The sequence below is a fragment of the Taudactylus pleione genome, unplaced genomic scaffold (genome assembly GCF_031769625.1).
Source record: "Taudactylus pleione unplaced genomic scaffold, aTauple2 ptg000046l, whole genome shotgun sequence".
NCBI lineage: Eukaryota > Metazoa > Chordata > Amphibia > Anura > Myobatrachidae > Taudactylus > Taudactylus pleione.
This window is the reverse complement of record NW_028284448.1, coordinates 9,260,961-9,274,427: the sequence shown is the minus strand read 5'-3', so window position 1 is coordinate 9,274,427 and position 13,467 is coordinate 9,260,961. Positions and strand designations below refer to the sequence as shown.

Below are 13,467 nucleotides of genomic sequence, written 5' to 3'. Positions count from 1 at the left end.
GTGAAGAATAGCATTAAGCATTTTTTTTTTGTGAAAATAAGTAGTCCTGTCAATTTGGGGTACTTGAAATGGGTGCAAGCATGTTTTAAAGTTGCTAAATTAAAGTTTTAAAAAACGCGCCAGAGGCAAGCACCTGCAATAAAAAAAAAATACCTCACCCCCTACTTACAGACCCTCCTAAAGTCTATTTTGCTAGTTTTTAAGTTTGTACCCCCACTTTGCACTTTTTCGCCCCCTCTTTCTAAGTAATTTTTTGGGGTGTTCCTCTATTTTTTTAAAAGGTTTTTTTTTTTATGCAGTGATCCTTTGGGGGGCTGTTCCAAGGGTGCAGAAGGGTTTCCCCACCTTAGCACCCCAAAATAGCGATTTTTGCACCTTTTCACCATCTACTCAGAGGCGAGGCTTTTTTGTCTATTTCATTGCATTGCGTTTTCGTGTACGCAAAAAGTGGATGGATTTCATTACGGTGATACTTTTTCGACAGGCGAAAACTTGCAATCGGCAAAATTTTGGCAGAACTCTGCATTTCGCATCTAATTGAATACAGGCTAGAATGTGAAACTGTTAATGGAAAGGTGCAAATTAAATAAACTAATTGAGGACCAGGTTTTTCACCTGTTCACTTACCAACACTATCTGGCAATATGCACTCTACCCAAAATAGAGTGTTTCTTCAAAGAATGTGGTGCATGCCCAGGCTGTGGTCAATTGCTTTTGTATGTACAGTGCCTTGCAAAAGTATTTTCCCCCCCCCCCCCTTGGCGGTTTACCTTTTTTGTTACATTACAACCTGTAATTTTTTTATTTATTTTTTTTATCTGAATTTTATGTGATGGATCTGCACAAAATAGTCTAATTTGGTGAAGTGAAATGAGAAAAATATATATAAAAAAAGAATCTTTATAAATAAAATTCTGAAAATTGACATGTGCATATGTAATCACCCCCTTTGCTATGAAGCCCCTCAAAAGTTCTGGCGCAACCAATTACATTCAGAAGTCACATAAATAGTGAAATGAAGTCCACCTATGTGAAATCTAAGTGTCACATGATCTGTCAGTATAAACACACTTTTCTGAAAGGTGTAAGAGGCATCACACCATGAAGTCCAAGGAGCTATCCAAACAAGTCAGGGACAAAGTTGTTGGGAAGTACAATTCTGGGTTGGGTTATAAAAAAAAATAAATAAAAAAATATCCAAATCTTTGATGATCCCCCGAAGCACTATCAAATCCCTCATTATCAAATGGAAAGAACATGGCACCACAACAAACATGCTAAGAGAGGGCCGCCCACCAAAACTCACATACCGGGCAAGGAGGGCATTAATCAGAGAGGCAGCACAGAACCCAAAGGTAACCCTGAAGGAGTTGCAGAGTTCCACAGCAGAGACTGGTGTATCTGCATGTGACCACAATAAGCCGTACACTCCATAGAGCTGGGCTTTATGGAAGAGTGGCCAGAAAAAACCTAAACTTAGTGATAAAAATAAGAAGACACGATTTGAGTTAGGGAAAAAGCATGTGGGCGACTCCCCAAATGTATGGAGGAAGTTGCTCTGGTCAGATGAGACTAAAATTTTACTTTTCGGCCACCAAGGAAAACGCTGTGTCTGGCGCAAACCCAACACATCCCATCACCCCAAGAACACCATCCCCACAGTGAAACATGGTGGTTGCAGCATCATGCTGTGGGGATGTTTTTCAGCAGCAGGGACTGGGAAACTGTTTTGAGTTCTTAAACCAGTTCTTTCCTCTTAAACCACATTCGAGTGGTTTAAGAGCAAACTTTAAATGTGTTGGAATGGCCTAGTCAAAGCCCAGATCTCAATCCAATTGAGAATCTGTGGTCAGACTTGAAGATTGCTGTTCACAAGCGGAAACCATCCAACATGAAGGAGCTGGAGTAGTTTTGCCTTGAGGAATGGGCAAAAATCCCAGGGGCAAGATGTGGCAAGCTCATAGAGACTTATCCAAAGCGACTTGCAGCTGTAATTACCGCAAAAGGTGGCACGACAAAGTACTGACTTTAGGGGGGTGGATAGTTATGCACGCTGAAGTTTTCTGTTATGTTGTCCTAAATGTGTTTTTTATTTTTTTTATATATTGTGAATCCAACAACAACTTCAAAGTTGTAGGCATGTTCTGTGAATTAAATGATGCATACCTTCAAACAATCCATTTTAATTCCAGGTTGGGAGGCAACAGAACATGAAAAATTCAAAAAGGGGTGAATACTTTTGCAAGGCACTCTATATGTATAATTCTCAGATTATTTTTTACTTCTATTCCCAAAGGCTTCTCAAAAATGAAACTTATACCAATGAGAGGGTTCATTTACTTTTTATGTACAAAAATAAATAAACCTACACTTTTTTTTTAGATATTCAAGATTAAAGGTCACATCATGTGACCTTTAAAATGTAGAAGTCAATATTTAAATTTAAAACTTTATTTTATGAAAATTCTGGTCCCTTAGTATCAAGACAAGACCAACATGAAAGTTCTACCACAATTGGAAGCAAATTTATGATTCCTTTTAGTTGACCTTGCAAGCATACATTTTTACACTTTTTGTCATGTTTGCAACCCTGTAGCATGAACACAGTGTATAACTAAGGGCTAAAAATTTTACATATGAAAGTAACTTTATGCTGTCTATCATACTACCAAATTTCACTAAAATCTGAGATGGTCAGGTTGAAAAGTTACTTTTATTGTGATTTGGGATGGAATGACCCTATTGTGGAACTACATGTCTCATCATGCTTGGACTGCCATTGTAGTAAAAAATGGAACCTGACCAGAGTAATGAAGTAGGCCTTAATGACACCATAACTTCACTACAGCCACCCTGCCCCATTCATTAATTGGCCTCATATGCCCTATGCTGTATGTTTTTGAATAGTACAGTGCATCCGTAAAGTATTTACAGCGCTTCACTTTTTCCACATTTTGTTATGTTACAGCCTTATTCCAAAATGGAATAAATTCATTTTTGGCCTCAAAATGCTATACACAATACCCGTTAATGACAACGTGTACAAAGTTTTTTTTTTGTGATTTTTGCAACTTTAATTTAAAAAATAAAACTAAGAAATCACATGTACATAAGTATTCACAGCCTTTGCTCAATACTTTTGTTGAGGCACCTTTGGCAGCAATTACAGCCTCAAGTCTTTTTGAATAGGATGCCAAAAGCTTGGCACACCTATCTTTGGGCAGTTTCGCCCATTCCTCTTTGCAGCACCTCTCAAGCTCCATCAGGTTGGATGGGAAGCGTCGGTGCACAGCCATTTTCAGATCTCTCCAGAGATGTTCACTTAGTTTCAAGTGTGGGCTCTGGCTGGGCCACTCAAGGACATTCACAGAGTTGTCCTGAAGCCACTTCTTTGATATCTTGGCTGTGTGCTTAGGGTTGTTGTCCTGCTGAAAGATGAACCGTTGCCCTAGTCTGAGGTCAAGAGTGCTCTGGAGCAGGTTTTCATCCAGGATGTCTCTGTACATTGCTGCATTCATCTTTCCCTGTATCCTGACAGTCCCTGCAGCTGAAAAACATCCCCACAGCATGATGCTGCCACCACCCTGCTTCACTGTAGGGGATGGTATTGGTCTGGTGATGAGCGGTGCCTGGTTTCCTCCAAACATAACGCCTGGCATTGACACCAAAGAGTTCAATCTTTGTCTCATGAGACCACAGAATTTTGTTTTATCATCGTCTGAGAGTCCTTCAGGTGCATTTTGGCAAACGTGGGCTGCCATGTGCTTTTTACTAAGGAGTGGCTTTCATCTGGCCTCTCTAATATACAGGCCTGATTGGTGGATTGCTGCAGAGATGGTTGTCCTTCTGGAAGGTTCTCCTCTCTCCACAGAGGAATGCTGTAGTTTTGACAGAGTGACCATCTGGTTCTTGGTCACCTCCCTGACTAGTGCCTTTCTCACACGATCGCTCAGTTTAGATGGACGGCCAACTCTAGGAAGAGTCCTGGTGGTTCCGAACTTCTTCCATTTACAGATGATGTAGGCCACTGTGCTCGTTGGGACCTTCAAAGCCGCAGATATTTTTCTGTACCCTTCCCCAGATTTGTGCCTTGAGACAATCCTGTCTCTGAGGTTTACAGACAATTCCTTGGACTTCATGCTTGGTTTGTGCTCTGACATACACTGTCAAGTGTGGGACCTTGTATAGACAGGTGTATGCCTTTCAAAATCATGTCCAAACAAAGGCTGTGAATACTTATGCACTTGTGATTTCTTAGTGGGGTTTCTTTTACTTAAATTTGCAGAAATCTAAATGTGGTTGAAGTTATAATAACAATTTTTTGAAACATTCTTTTTTCATGGAATGGTAAAAAGAGAAAATGGTGATGAAGTTATTCTTTTTATAATGTACAAATGACGTGTACTTGCGTTGTATTCACGATACATTCTTGCGTTGCATTTATATGTATGCTATGGTCTATATGATAACTTCAATAAACACATTTAAAAAAAAAAAAAAAAAAAAAATTTTCAAAAATCTCAATCTTTTTACACGTTGTCATTATGGGGTATTGTGTGTAGAATTTTGAGGACAAAAATGAATTTATTCCATTTTGAAATAAAGCTGCATCACACACAACGATTATCTGTCAGATTTTTTAAAGTGCAATGAACGATTTTTTTGAACTACAAATGATTTTAGCATATTAACTTAATGAAAATCGTTGAGTTGGCCAGTCTGACTACACTATAAACGTGAATGCGCATGAACGATGATCGTTCATTGTTTTCACTCAGAAAGTGAACGATTTTTTTAATGATAATTGTTCAAAAAATCATTGTGTGTGTATGCACCTTAAGGCTGTAACATAACAAAATGTGGAAAAAGTGATGCCCTGTGAATACAGGGTTCAAAGGCTGCAATGTTTTCAGTTCGCACTGAAAGCTGCAAATGTTTAATGTATTACTAACTAATAACTGTACAGGAGTTTCGTTTTTTTGGGGTTTTTTTTATAGTAGAGATGTATAACCCCCAATAAAATGTTTTTCTTTTGCAATAAATAATTTTTCATTTGAAACATTTAATGAAATGTTTACATAATTTTTTTTCTTTTAGAAACAGTACTTGAACCAAACTGTACAAACTCTACTGGCAGCTGTATAGTCACAGGTAATGTATTGTCTTTTTCGGTTACTAATAAGCTGAATGAAAGGTCCAGTATTTTGTGCGTTCATTCCAATTATGTGTTCCTCTTGCATCTATCTGGGGCACACTGCGTTACTTACATGTGGGTTAATAGTGTGTGGCACTAGGAGTTTGCCACTAAACTCCTAGTGCCTCACAATCTAATGCTGGGCACACACTATACAATTATCGGGCCAATCCGCCTGATATCAGCGGATCGCCCTGATAATTGTACTGTGTGTGCGGCCGACCAATTGTAAAATATCGATTGGTCAGGCATGCCCGTCCGATGCGATATTCTGTAAGTTAAATGTCGGCTGCATCGGGCAGTGTATGCCCAGCTGCGGCAGACTGACCGACATTTCCCCTGTTCCTTCACAGGGAAGGAACAGGGAAATGTCTCCTCAGCAAGGGCGAAGCACAGATATCTGGGCCAATACACTGTGAGATATCTCAGTGTATGCCTTTGATATCTGCAGGCTGCCAGATAACATGTCTGACACGCATTTTATCTGGCAGTGTATGCCCAGCATAACCCACATGTAAGTAACGTAGTGTCCCCCAGATGGGCTATGAGGAAGGGATTCAATGGTGAGTACAAAATCCATATTTTACAGTAAACTTCTGTATTCTACTTGCTTAGTTTCCTATAATCTGAGCATTGGTTCATGTAGCAAACAATATTGATTTTACCAACAAAGCTCCAACACCTGATTATCTCCTTAAAAGTTTATTTTGCCTAGGACAGGGAGTATAGGGGTATCTACTTGTGGTAGTATGGTCGTCTTATCTCTGCATTCTTTTGTTTTATATCCTGTGTAGAGTTTCATGAAAGTTTTTAAATGTCAGCCTGTTTATACAGGGTGTTTCACTCGCTATTGGCCCCAAAGTTTTTGTTATAACTATTAAAGTAATTGACATAATTTTGTGAAATGTGACAGACATACCTTGGTCTATGAGAAACATGAGGAGGTCATAGCAAGTGTTGAAAGTGTTCGCCATTAGCATCCAGGCCAGCTGTTCACGCATGTGCGAAGTGAAGGCCAGCTGTTCCCCACTCTTGTGTGCACCCCAAAATTCAAATAGGGGAGCCACACCAACTGTCAGTGACGATGACAGGTGATGTCAGTGACGATGGCAGGTGATGTCAGTGACGATGGCAGTTGGTGAGGTTCCCTATTTGAATTATGGGCTGTGCTGCAGCCCCACCTCTGGAGCCGCCACTGCTAGCCAGTAGGTATTCCTGCTTCTGACAGTGGTGTTCTGTACTGAGGCGTCCACATTCATCGTGTCTGTGTTACGTGCAGATATGAACCGATACACAGCTGAACAACAAGTTTTAATTGTCCAGATGTACTGGAAAAACTGAGTTGATAAAGGCATGCCAAAGACAACTTATTGAGCAGTTTGGATGTTGGAAACCACCGGCAAAATTCACCCATTCAGTATCTGGTGAGAGAACTTTGGGGCCAATAGCGAGTGAAACACCCTGTAGTATCTTTGTAGCATTCTAGGCTTATTCGCACTGTTCTTAATATACTTTTCAGCTGATAGCCATGTCCTGAAATCTAGGCTAAATGTAGGATGAATGGGTTCTTATGGGCTTGTTACCACCATTGCATTCTAAAATTGTAATTTCACACTTAAAAATTATAATCTATTGGTGAAAGTGTGTCTAATGGACGCATTTCCCAACTCAACGTGTAAACGAGCCTAGCTAGTAAAGGGGCATATCCACTACACCAGTGTAGAACGACTGTATGATTACAACATTGTAATCGTTCATCATACTGTGCAGTGGATATTGTATCCACACTGAATGATATATCGTTCACTGCAGGCACCCTCCCTCATCCCCGAACATGCACAACCTGGCAATATCGTCAGGGTAGCCTGCATGTTCAGGCAATGACAAATGCTAACAACGACCTGCGGGAACGCGCATCGTTGGTCATTGCCGGCATAATTCCTGCACGATTAATGAACGATTGAATGATAACAATGTCATTATCGTTCAATCGATAATTTTAATCGTGTAGTGGATATGCGCCATAACTGTTATTAATCATGCAGTAATCCCAGATTACTGTAACCGTAGATAAAGCATAGCACCTTACTGTATGAAATGAATAGTTTAGAGCTAAAGGTTTAGTACAATTGGGCTACATTATTGAAAAAAAGATATTTGAGTGAAGTAATTTTAATGGTCATTCCCATAAAAACACAGCTTACCAGTATACCTTATATATCTCAGCAAGTGTAGCCATGAATATATTTAATTCATACTGAGCGTGTTTTGGTTTAGTACATACCAGTACAGATTACAGCAAGTATTTTGTGTTAAAATACTTTGGGCCTGATCCAGGCCCGCACACAATGCCCATGTTCACCGATTTTTTTTTTTGCCACTGTGCATTCACAAGAATCCCTATAAACTCCTGAGACGCATGTGTTACACAGTATATACTCACCCAGGCGCTGTTACGATTGAGATGCTTGGCATTTCTGGGTGGTGACTGGAAGGTGGTCCATCCTTAGAGCATGGTATATGAGTGTCATGTGCATGTATGAAGTGTTTGTATACTCAGATGCTCAATCGCTCACTTTGGAGGCCATTGCCAGACAGTAAATCTGCACCTGCTACAGCGCAGGTGCAATTTCCATGGTGGTGGTTAAAGACACATCGGGCTCTATGACAGCGTCTCAAAGTGGGCATCTCAGACCTTGCTCATTCATACGCATAGATGTACACCAGGGAAGGACTTTGTAGCTGCATCTGCATGAAATCAAAGCTGGACGACCGAAAAAGATGCAGCCGTGCCTGCGCCCACCTATGAATCATGCCCTTTGTTTCATCCTATGTGGTGTGTGGTGGTGGTGGTGGGGGTTTATGTACCATTGTTCTTAAAGGTGGAATGAACATAACAAATAGCAGATGGATTACTTTGTTTATCCCTAAATAATTTTATGTTCTCAGTGTCCAGTATGTATTACATTGTTTGTAATTTGTAGTATTGTCTTTAGGTGTTTGCAGGAGTGGCAGCTCCATTTACTTTTGGTCAATTCACATTTCATATTAAAGCTACTAGTTTTATATGTTTAAAGCTATGTTCACATATATGGTGGGCAATCCTGAATATAATGTGTAAGTCCACTGTGCAAGTACACATTAAACTTGAGATGTATTACATTTCTACTTGTTTTTCATTTTAGTTGCTACAGTAGCACCAGCCACAGCCACTCCAACAGGTAATGGATAGTTTAGGCAATGTTATGATGTGTACAGAAAGTTGTGCCGTTACATTGATTTCTGTCGTGGCAGCATTGGATTTAGCCTTTTCCCCCCAGTTTTTGGAGGCAATTGGCAAATATTATTGCTGTTTGAGCTCCAACTTTTTTTTTTTTGTACATTCTGTTACTGCTACTAATGCTTGGGGATACATGGGCAGATAAAATGTCTGTCAGACCAACAGACATTTTATCTGGCAGCCTGCCAGCCGCAGATATCACCGGCATACACTGTGATATTACTCTCACAGTGTATCAGCCCGACATCCACGCTCCGCCACCGGGGGAGGAGACATTTCCCTGTTCCTTCCGTATGAAAGAACACAGGAAATGTCTGTCTGTCGGCCGCGCCTACACTGCCCGATGCGGCCGACTGTTTACCGGTAAATATCGCATCGGACGGGCATGCTGGACAATCCGGCATGCCCGACCAAGCAATATTTAACCCTCGGTCGCCCCCCTACACGCTACAATTACCGGGGGCGATCCGCCGATATCAGGCGGATCGCCCCAATAATTGTAGCGTGTATGGCCAGCATTAGATGAACATTTTTGGGAGAAGAGGAGGCACCTTACATGTATAAACCCATAGATAAGTGGCCAGAAATGCCTGGATCATTTAGGAGGCTGCATATGGATTAGTGGGTTTCAGCTGTGAAACAGTCTTTGATCTGCTTCTGTGCGAGAAGTGTTATGATGTATATTTTTTTTTGCCAAAAGATGGAACATGTACTTTTATTGTTAAATTACATTAAATTTGCTTAATCCATCCATTGATGCTTTGAATCCACTGAAATTTTCTTTAATTTACTTTTCTGTATTGATGCTGCATTTTTAAAAAACATCTGTGGGTTATCAGAATTGTTTATTCCAAAAAAGTTGTACATATACAGTAGGTAGTGCCAACACTAGCAGTTTTGTTTTCTTGTTCTAGCCAATTTGACAAACTCTACTGTTCCTGCGACCACCTCAACACCTAGTAAGTCATGCTACTTTTTCACACATTCTAATATTGTATGACATATGACGTGGTGGTGGGGCTGGATGGAAGGAGGAAACTGCAGACATCCAGCCCCCGGTAGATGTAATGACTGGTATAGCAGCTACCTGTTAGATAATTAAACTAAATGGATCCTTCAGGTCTTTTATGCTCATTGTAGATAAAATCATAAAGATGGATTTATGTTTTTAGCACAGTGCCCTCGTGAAAAGTAGCGTAAAGATATTGTTGGGTTAGGAGACTTTGGTAAATATAGCAACTTTTATGTTTAATTAGGTATTGTACACACAGGAATTTATAGGTCTTCCGTGTGCTTTGTCTGCAGCATGATGAAGCAAATTCTAACAGGAGTCAAACATGGATTCATGATGGCTATTTTCATTGCATTATACAAAATATATTGCTGCATGTACATTCTTTTCTATTTCCCTATATGATTACTGTCCTTTAGAGAGAAGTGAGCAGTAGGTATACATACTACATTCTATAATGTCTGAAGCAGTTTGCCATAGGACAACTTCCGTGTTGCAGTTTTTTGCCTGCTAGTTAGAATAAAAAGTGGCCTAAAGCTTGACTTTTTTTTTTTAATAGCTACTGTCATTTCTGTTGTAAGTTTCTAAGAGTGGTGGCAGAAGGCTTCTGGTTTGTTTTATTTATTGTCTGCTTTTGTATTCCAGCTACAGCAACTAACACTACTGTAGTTCCTTCATCATCCACTACGAATAGTTCTACTCGTAAGTCTTTAGCAAACTTTGTGTTTCTGTATCAAGTGTGGTTGTTTTTTTGTTTTTTTTTGTCTTTACATTCCCTGTAGTCTCTCTAACTTGTATACCTTTTTAAAAGGGTTTTTAATATGAAATGTACTAAATCCCACTTTCACCGATAATAGTTCTGTGGTAATGGCCGCTAACCGTGCTCTATTTAGCAGAGTTCTGGCACCCCTTTATAGATAGGACCTCTCTCCATAGCAGTAGAGGCTTGACCCAAGTCTTTCCATTTGAGAATTGTTAAATCTTTTCACTGGGTCTCTCCTTCTACCAATAAATGTGAAATTTGTCAAACCCTTATTTAAACTGGAAATATCCTTTAAGTCTGTATAGCAGAGGTTCCCAAAGTCAATCTTTTAAGGCACCCTAACCCTAGTGTGCCTTTAGCAGCGAGTTTGGGAACCTCTGCTGTATGTAACCTGGTGCAAGCATTTTCTTAATGGTCTCCGTTTGGAACATTACATTATGTAAATGTTGTTCTTGAAATTCTCCCAATTTAAGGATTGTGTGCAAAACAGATTAGGCTTGGCTCTTTTATGCGGGTGGTATTCTGCATTCTTGGGCTGAGGCCTGTTTTTCTAAATTTGAAAAGGTAGTATATTTATATTTCTTTCCTCTGTTCCTATCCAGCCGCTTCAAACACGACAGCTGTGACTCCAACATCCTCTCCGAAAAAAAATACATTTGATGCTGCAAGCTTCATTGGAGGAATAGTCCTTGTGTTGGGTATTCAAGCAGTGATCTTCTTCTTGTACAAGTTCTGCAAGGCCAAGGACAGGAATTACCATACTCTTTAAGACCTATTGCTCTGGACTGCTTGCCAACTAAGCTCTTCCCAAATGTAAACTTGAAGATTTTTCATGGGAGAAGTACAGAAAAAGGTTTTTTTTCTTCCCCTCTACAAATTGAATGAAGCCACATTTGTGCCATTACAGACAAGAAGGAGGTTATTCCAGCTTTATAATGCTGTGGATTGCATGCATCCCATCTGCTTTCTATAATATTTGAGACTGCTTTAACCCTGTCTTCTTCACTGCACCAGAACCTGGAGAGGAACAAATGTTTTCCTGCGTACATCTGAGAAATAGAATAGGTAAATGTAAATTACACCATGGAAAGAGTAGAGGCCCTATAGAATGTGGTTTTACGTGATTGTCAATTTGATCAAACTGATTAGGTAAGTGATGTTAGGGGTAGTCTAGTCTCTAGGTAGTACATAATTGATGGCTTAGCTGAAATATATTTTTATGTCCCTTTTCAAATCTGTTGGTGTGTCTTTTACCTAGAAATTGATTGTAAAAGTGAAATCAAAAGTTGATTTCCAAAGCCAGTTATTTCCTTTCAGCATCTTCTTAAGTGCACCTTATTCCTAAAGGAAGATGAGGTTGGGAGAATTGTGCCTTAAAAACTTTGAGGATATAATTAGTGTTTAACAAGTTTTATCTAATATTGCATTGGTTTCCTTGAGGTTTTTTTTTATTATTTAATTATTAAACAAATTGTTTTCCTTGTGAAATTCTCTCTTCCCCCCTCGACCCCCATATGATCATTGTCCAAAGTCATTTTCCTGTTTCCGCCTGATGTTTGCAGGTTGTTTGGAGTTCGTTAATTGAATATAATTCTCTAAGCAAATGAGCTAGTAGCAAATCATTTAGTTGTGGATAGAGATATATATTTTTCTTCTCTAACAAGTGTATTTCTGCATTTGAAGGTGTTAGCAATAACACAAATGGACTATGGATTTAGATATTACCTACAATTAACTTTCTATGGCTCAAGATATTAGTAAAAGCTATAAGCCAAAAATAAATAAATCTGAAACGTGCTGAATGGAGTATGGGAGACAGCGGGGATTATACCTGGCAGATGCGAGTAAAGCTTTCCCACGTTAATGAACTGCATTTTATTCAGTTACCATATGAATCACTGATTCTTGATGTATTATGCAGGTCTGCAATGTGTACACCTTTGGTGCAGATTGGTAGATGATGAATGAGGCAAATGCTAAAGGAGGAGATTAGTGTCTAAATCATCTGCACTTTTCTAAATGGTAGGCTTAGCAATAACCTAAAATGACACTTACACATAAATAATTCAGATTAAGAAGTTAATAGATCAGGGAACTGCCTCCTTTGCAGAATATATTATACATCAATAATGGTTATCTACAGTTTTAAAGTGAATGCAACACTCCAAAAAGCGTGTATTTTTGTGTCTTATTTCTTCGTGACCAGCCAACATTGTTTAGTGCACCACATAGAAAGATAATGCATCAATGATAAAAGTAGCAAATTCTAAGTGCCTTACAAGTTCACATTGTGTGTTCTCAGCTCCCCTCCAAGACATGATCTAGTTGGTATAATACCAGGCCTGAGGTTGTAGCTACACTCTGCAATATGTCAGTCCCAGGAAGATGGTTATTGCCGTTTTTCCGTTAGAAAGGAAAAGCTGTTTAAAAACATCTTTATGCCCAGCCCAATAGAACAGAAAACGTGATGGCAGAAGTGGAGATTACTCTTACCTACAGAGGGATTATATATCAGAAATGAACACTGCTGGGCAATATAAAAAAAAAAAACACTGCCTGAGCCGTAAGTAATATTATGGTGTATAGAATTGTAAATGGAATTTACTTTGAAAAAGTTGTGTTGCATGAATGAAGATAAGCATTTTGTTATGTAACAATTGTACCTGTGACTGCCCCTCAGTCTCCCGCTGATCAGGGAATTCCCGACCTTCGATATGACCTGATCATGTGCTACCCATAGTTTTCAATGTAAATAGCACTATGACATCATGTGCCAACAGTATGCCATCATATATTTCAAACAATCAGGACAGGTATGGATATATGACTTGTTTGCTTATAGAGTATGTGCAGCTTCACTCTTGTATAATACAGCTAGCCTTTCAGGCTCAAGGTTTAAAGTGGACAAGTAAAATAAATAAGTATTTGTTCCTGAAATGAATGCAATGGTATTGCTGTACAAGAGGTCATCTGATGTCTACTACCATTCCCTAAGCAAATGGCTGGTGATTGTACATTGTTCATAGGATGTAAAGCTGGTATATACTATTGTGTGAGAGACAATAAATGAGTCCATATTCTAACTGGTAGTTGTATAAACCTGAAAGTGATTTGCTTTTTTTTCTATAAATGAGAAGTTGATACAAGATATATAGTAGCTCCCATACTCTGGGCACGTAAGTATCATTTTCTGAAATTGTTTCACCAATTTCTTCAAG

General features: G+C 39.3%; 1 protein-coding gene across 1 annotated transcript in view; it reads left to right on the top strand.

The window, feature by feature from the left end:
- The window catches only part of CD164 (CD164 molecule), a 36,582-nt gene extending 23,234 nt beyond the window's left edge, over positions 1-13,348 (top strand). Inside the window, exons 3-7 of the mRNA XM_088460471.1 lie at positions 5,098-5,151; positions 8,380-8,415; positions 9,389-9,433; positions 10,132-10,188; positions 10,852-13,348. Coding sequence (XP_088316597.1) covers positions 5,098-5,151; positions 8,380-8,415; positions 9,389-9,433; positions 10,132-10,188; positions 10,852-11,018 — 359 coding nt within the window. The 3' untranslated portion in view covers positions 11,019-13,348. The remainder of the gene's footprint in view (positions 1-5,097; positions 5,152-8,379; positions 8,416-9,388; positions 9,434-10,131; positions 10,189-10,851) is intronic.
- Positions 13,349-13,467: the final 119 nt, after the last annotated feature.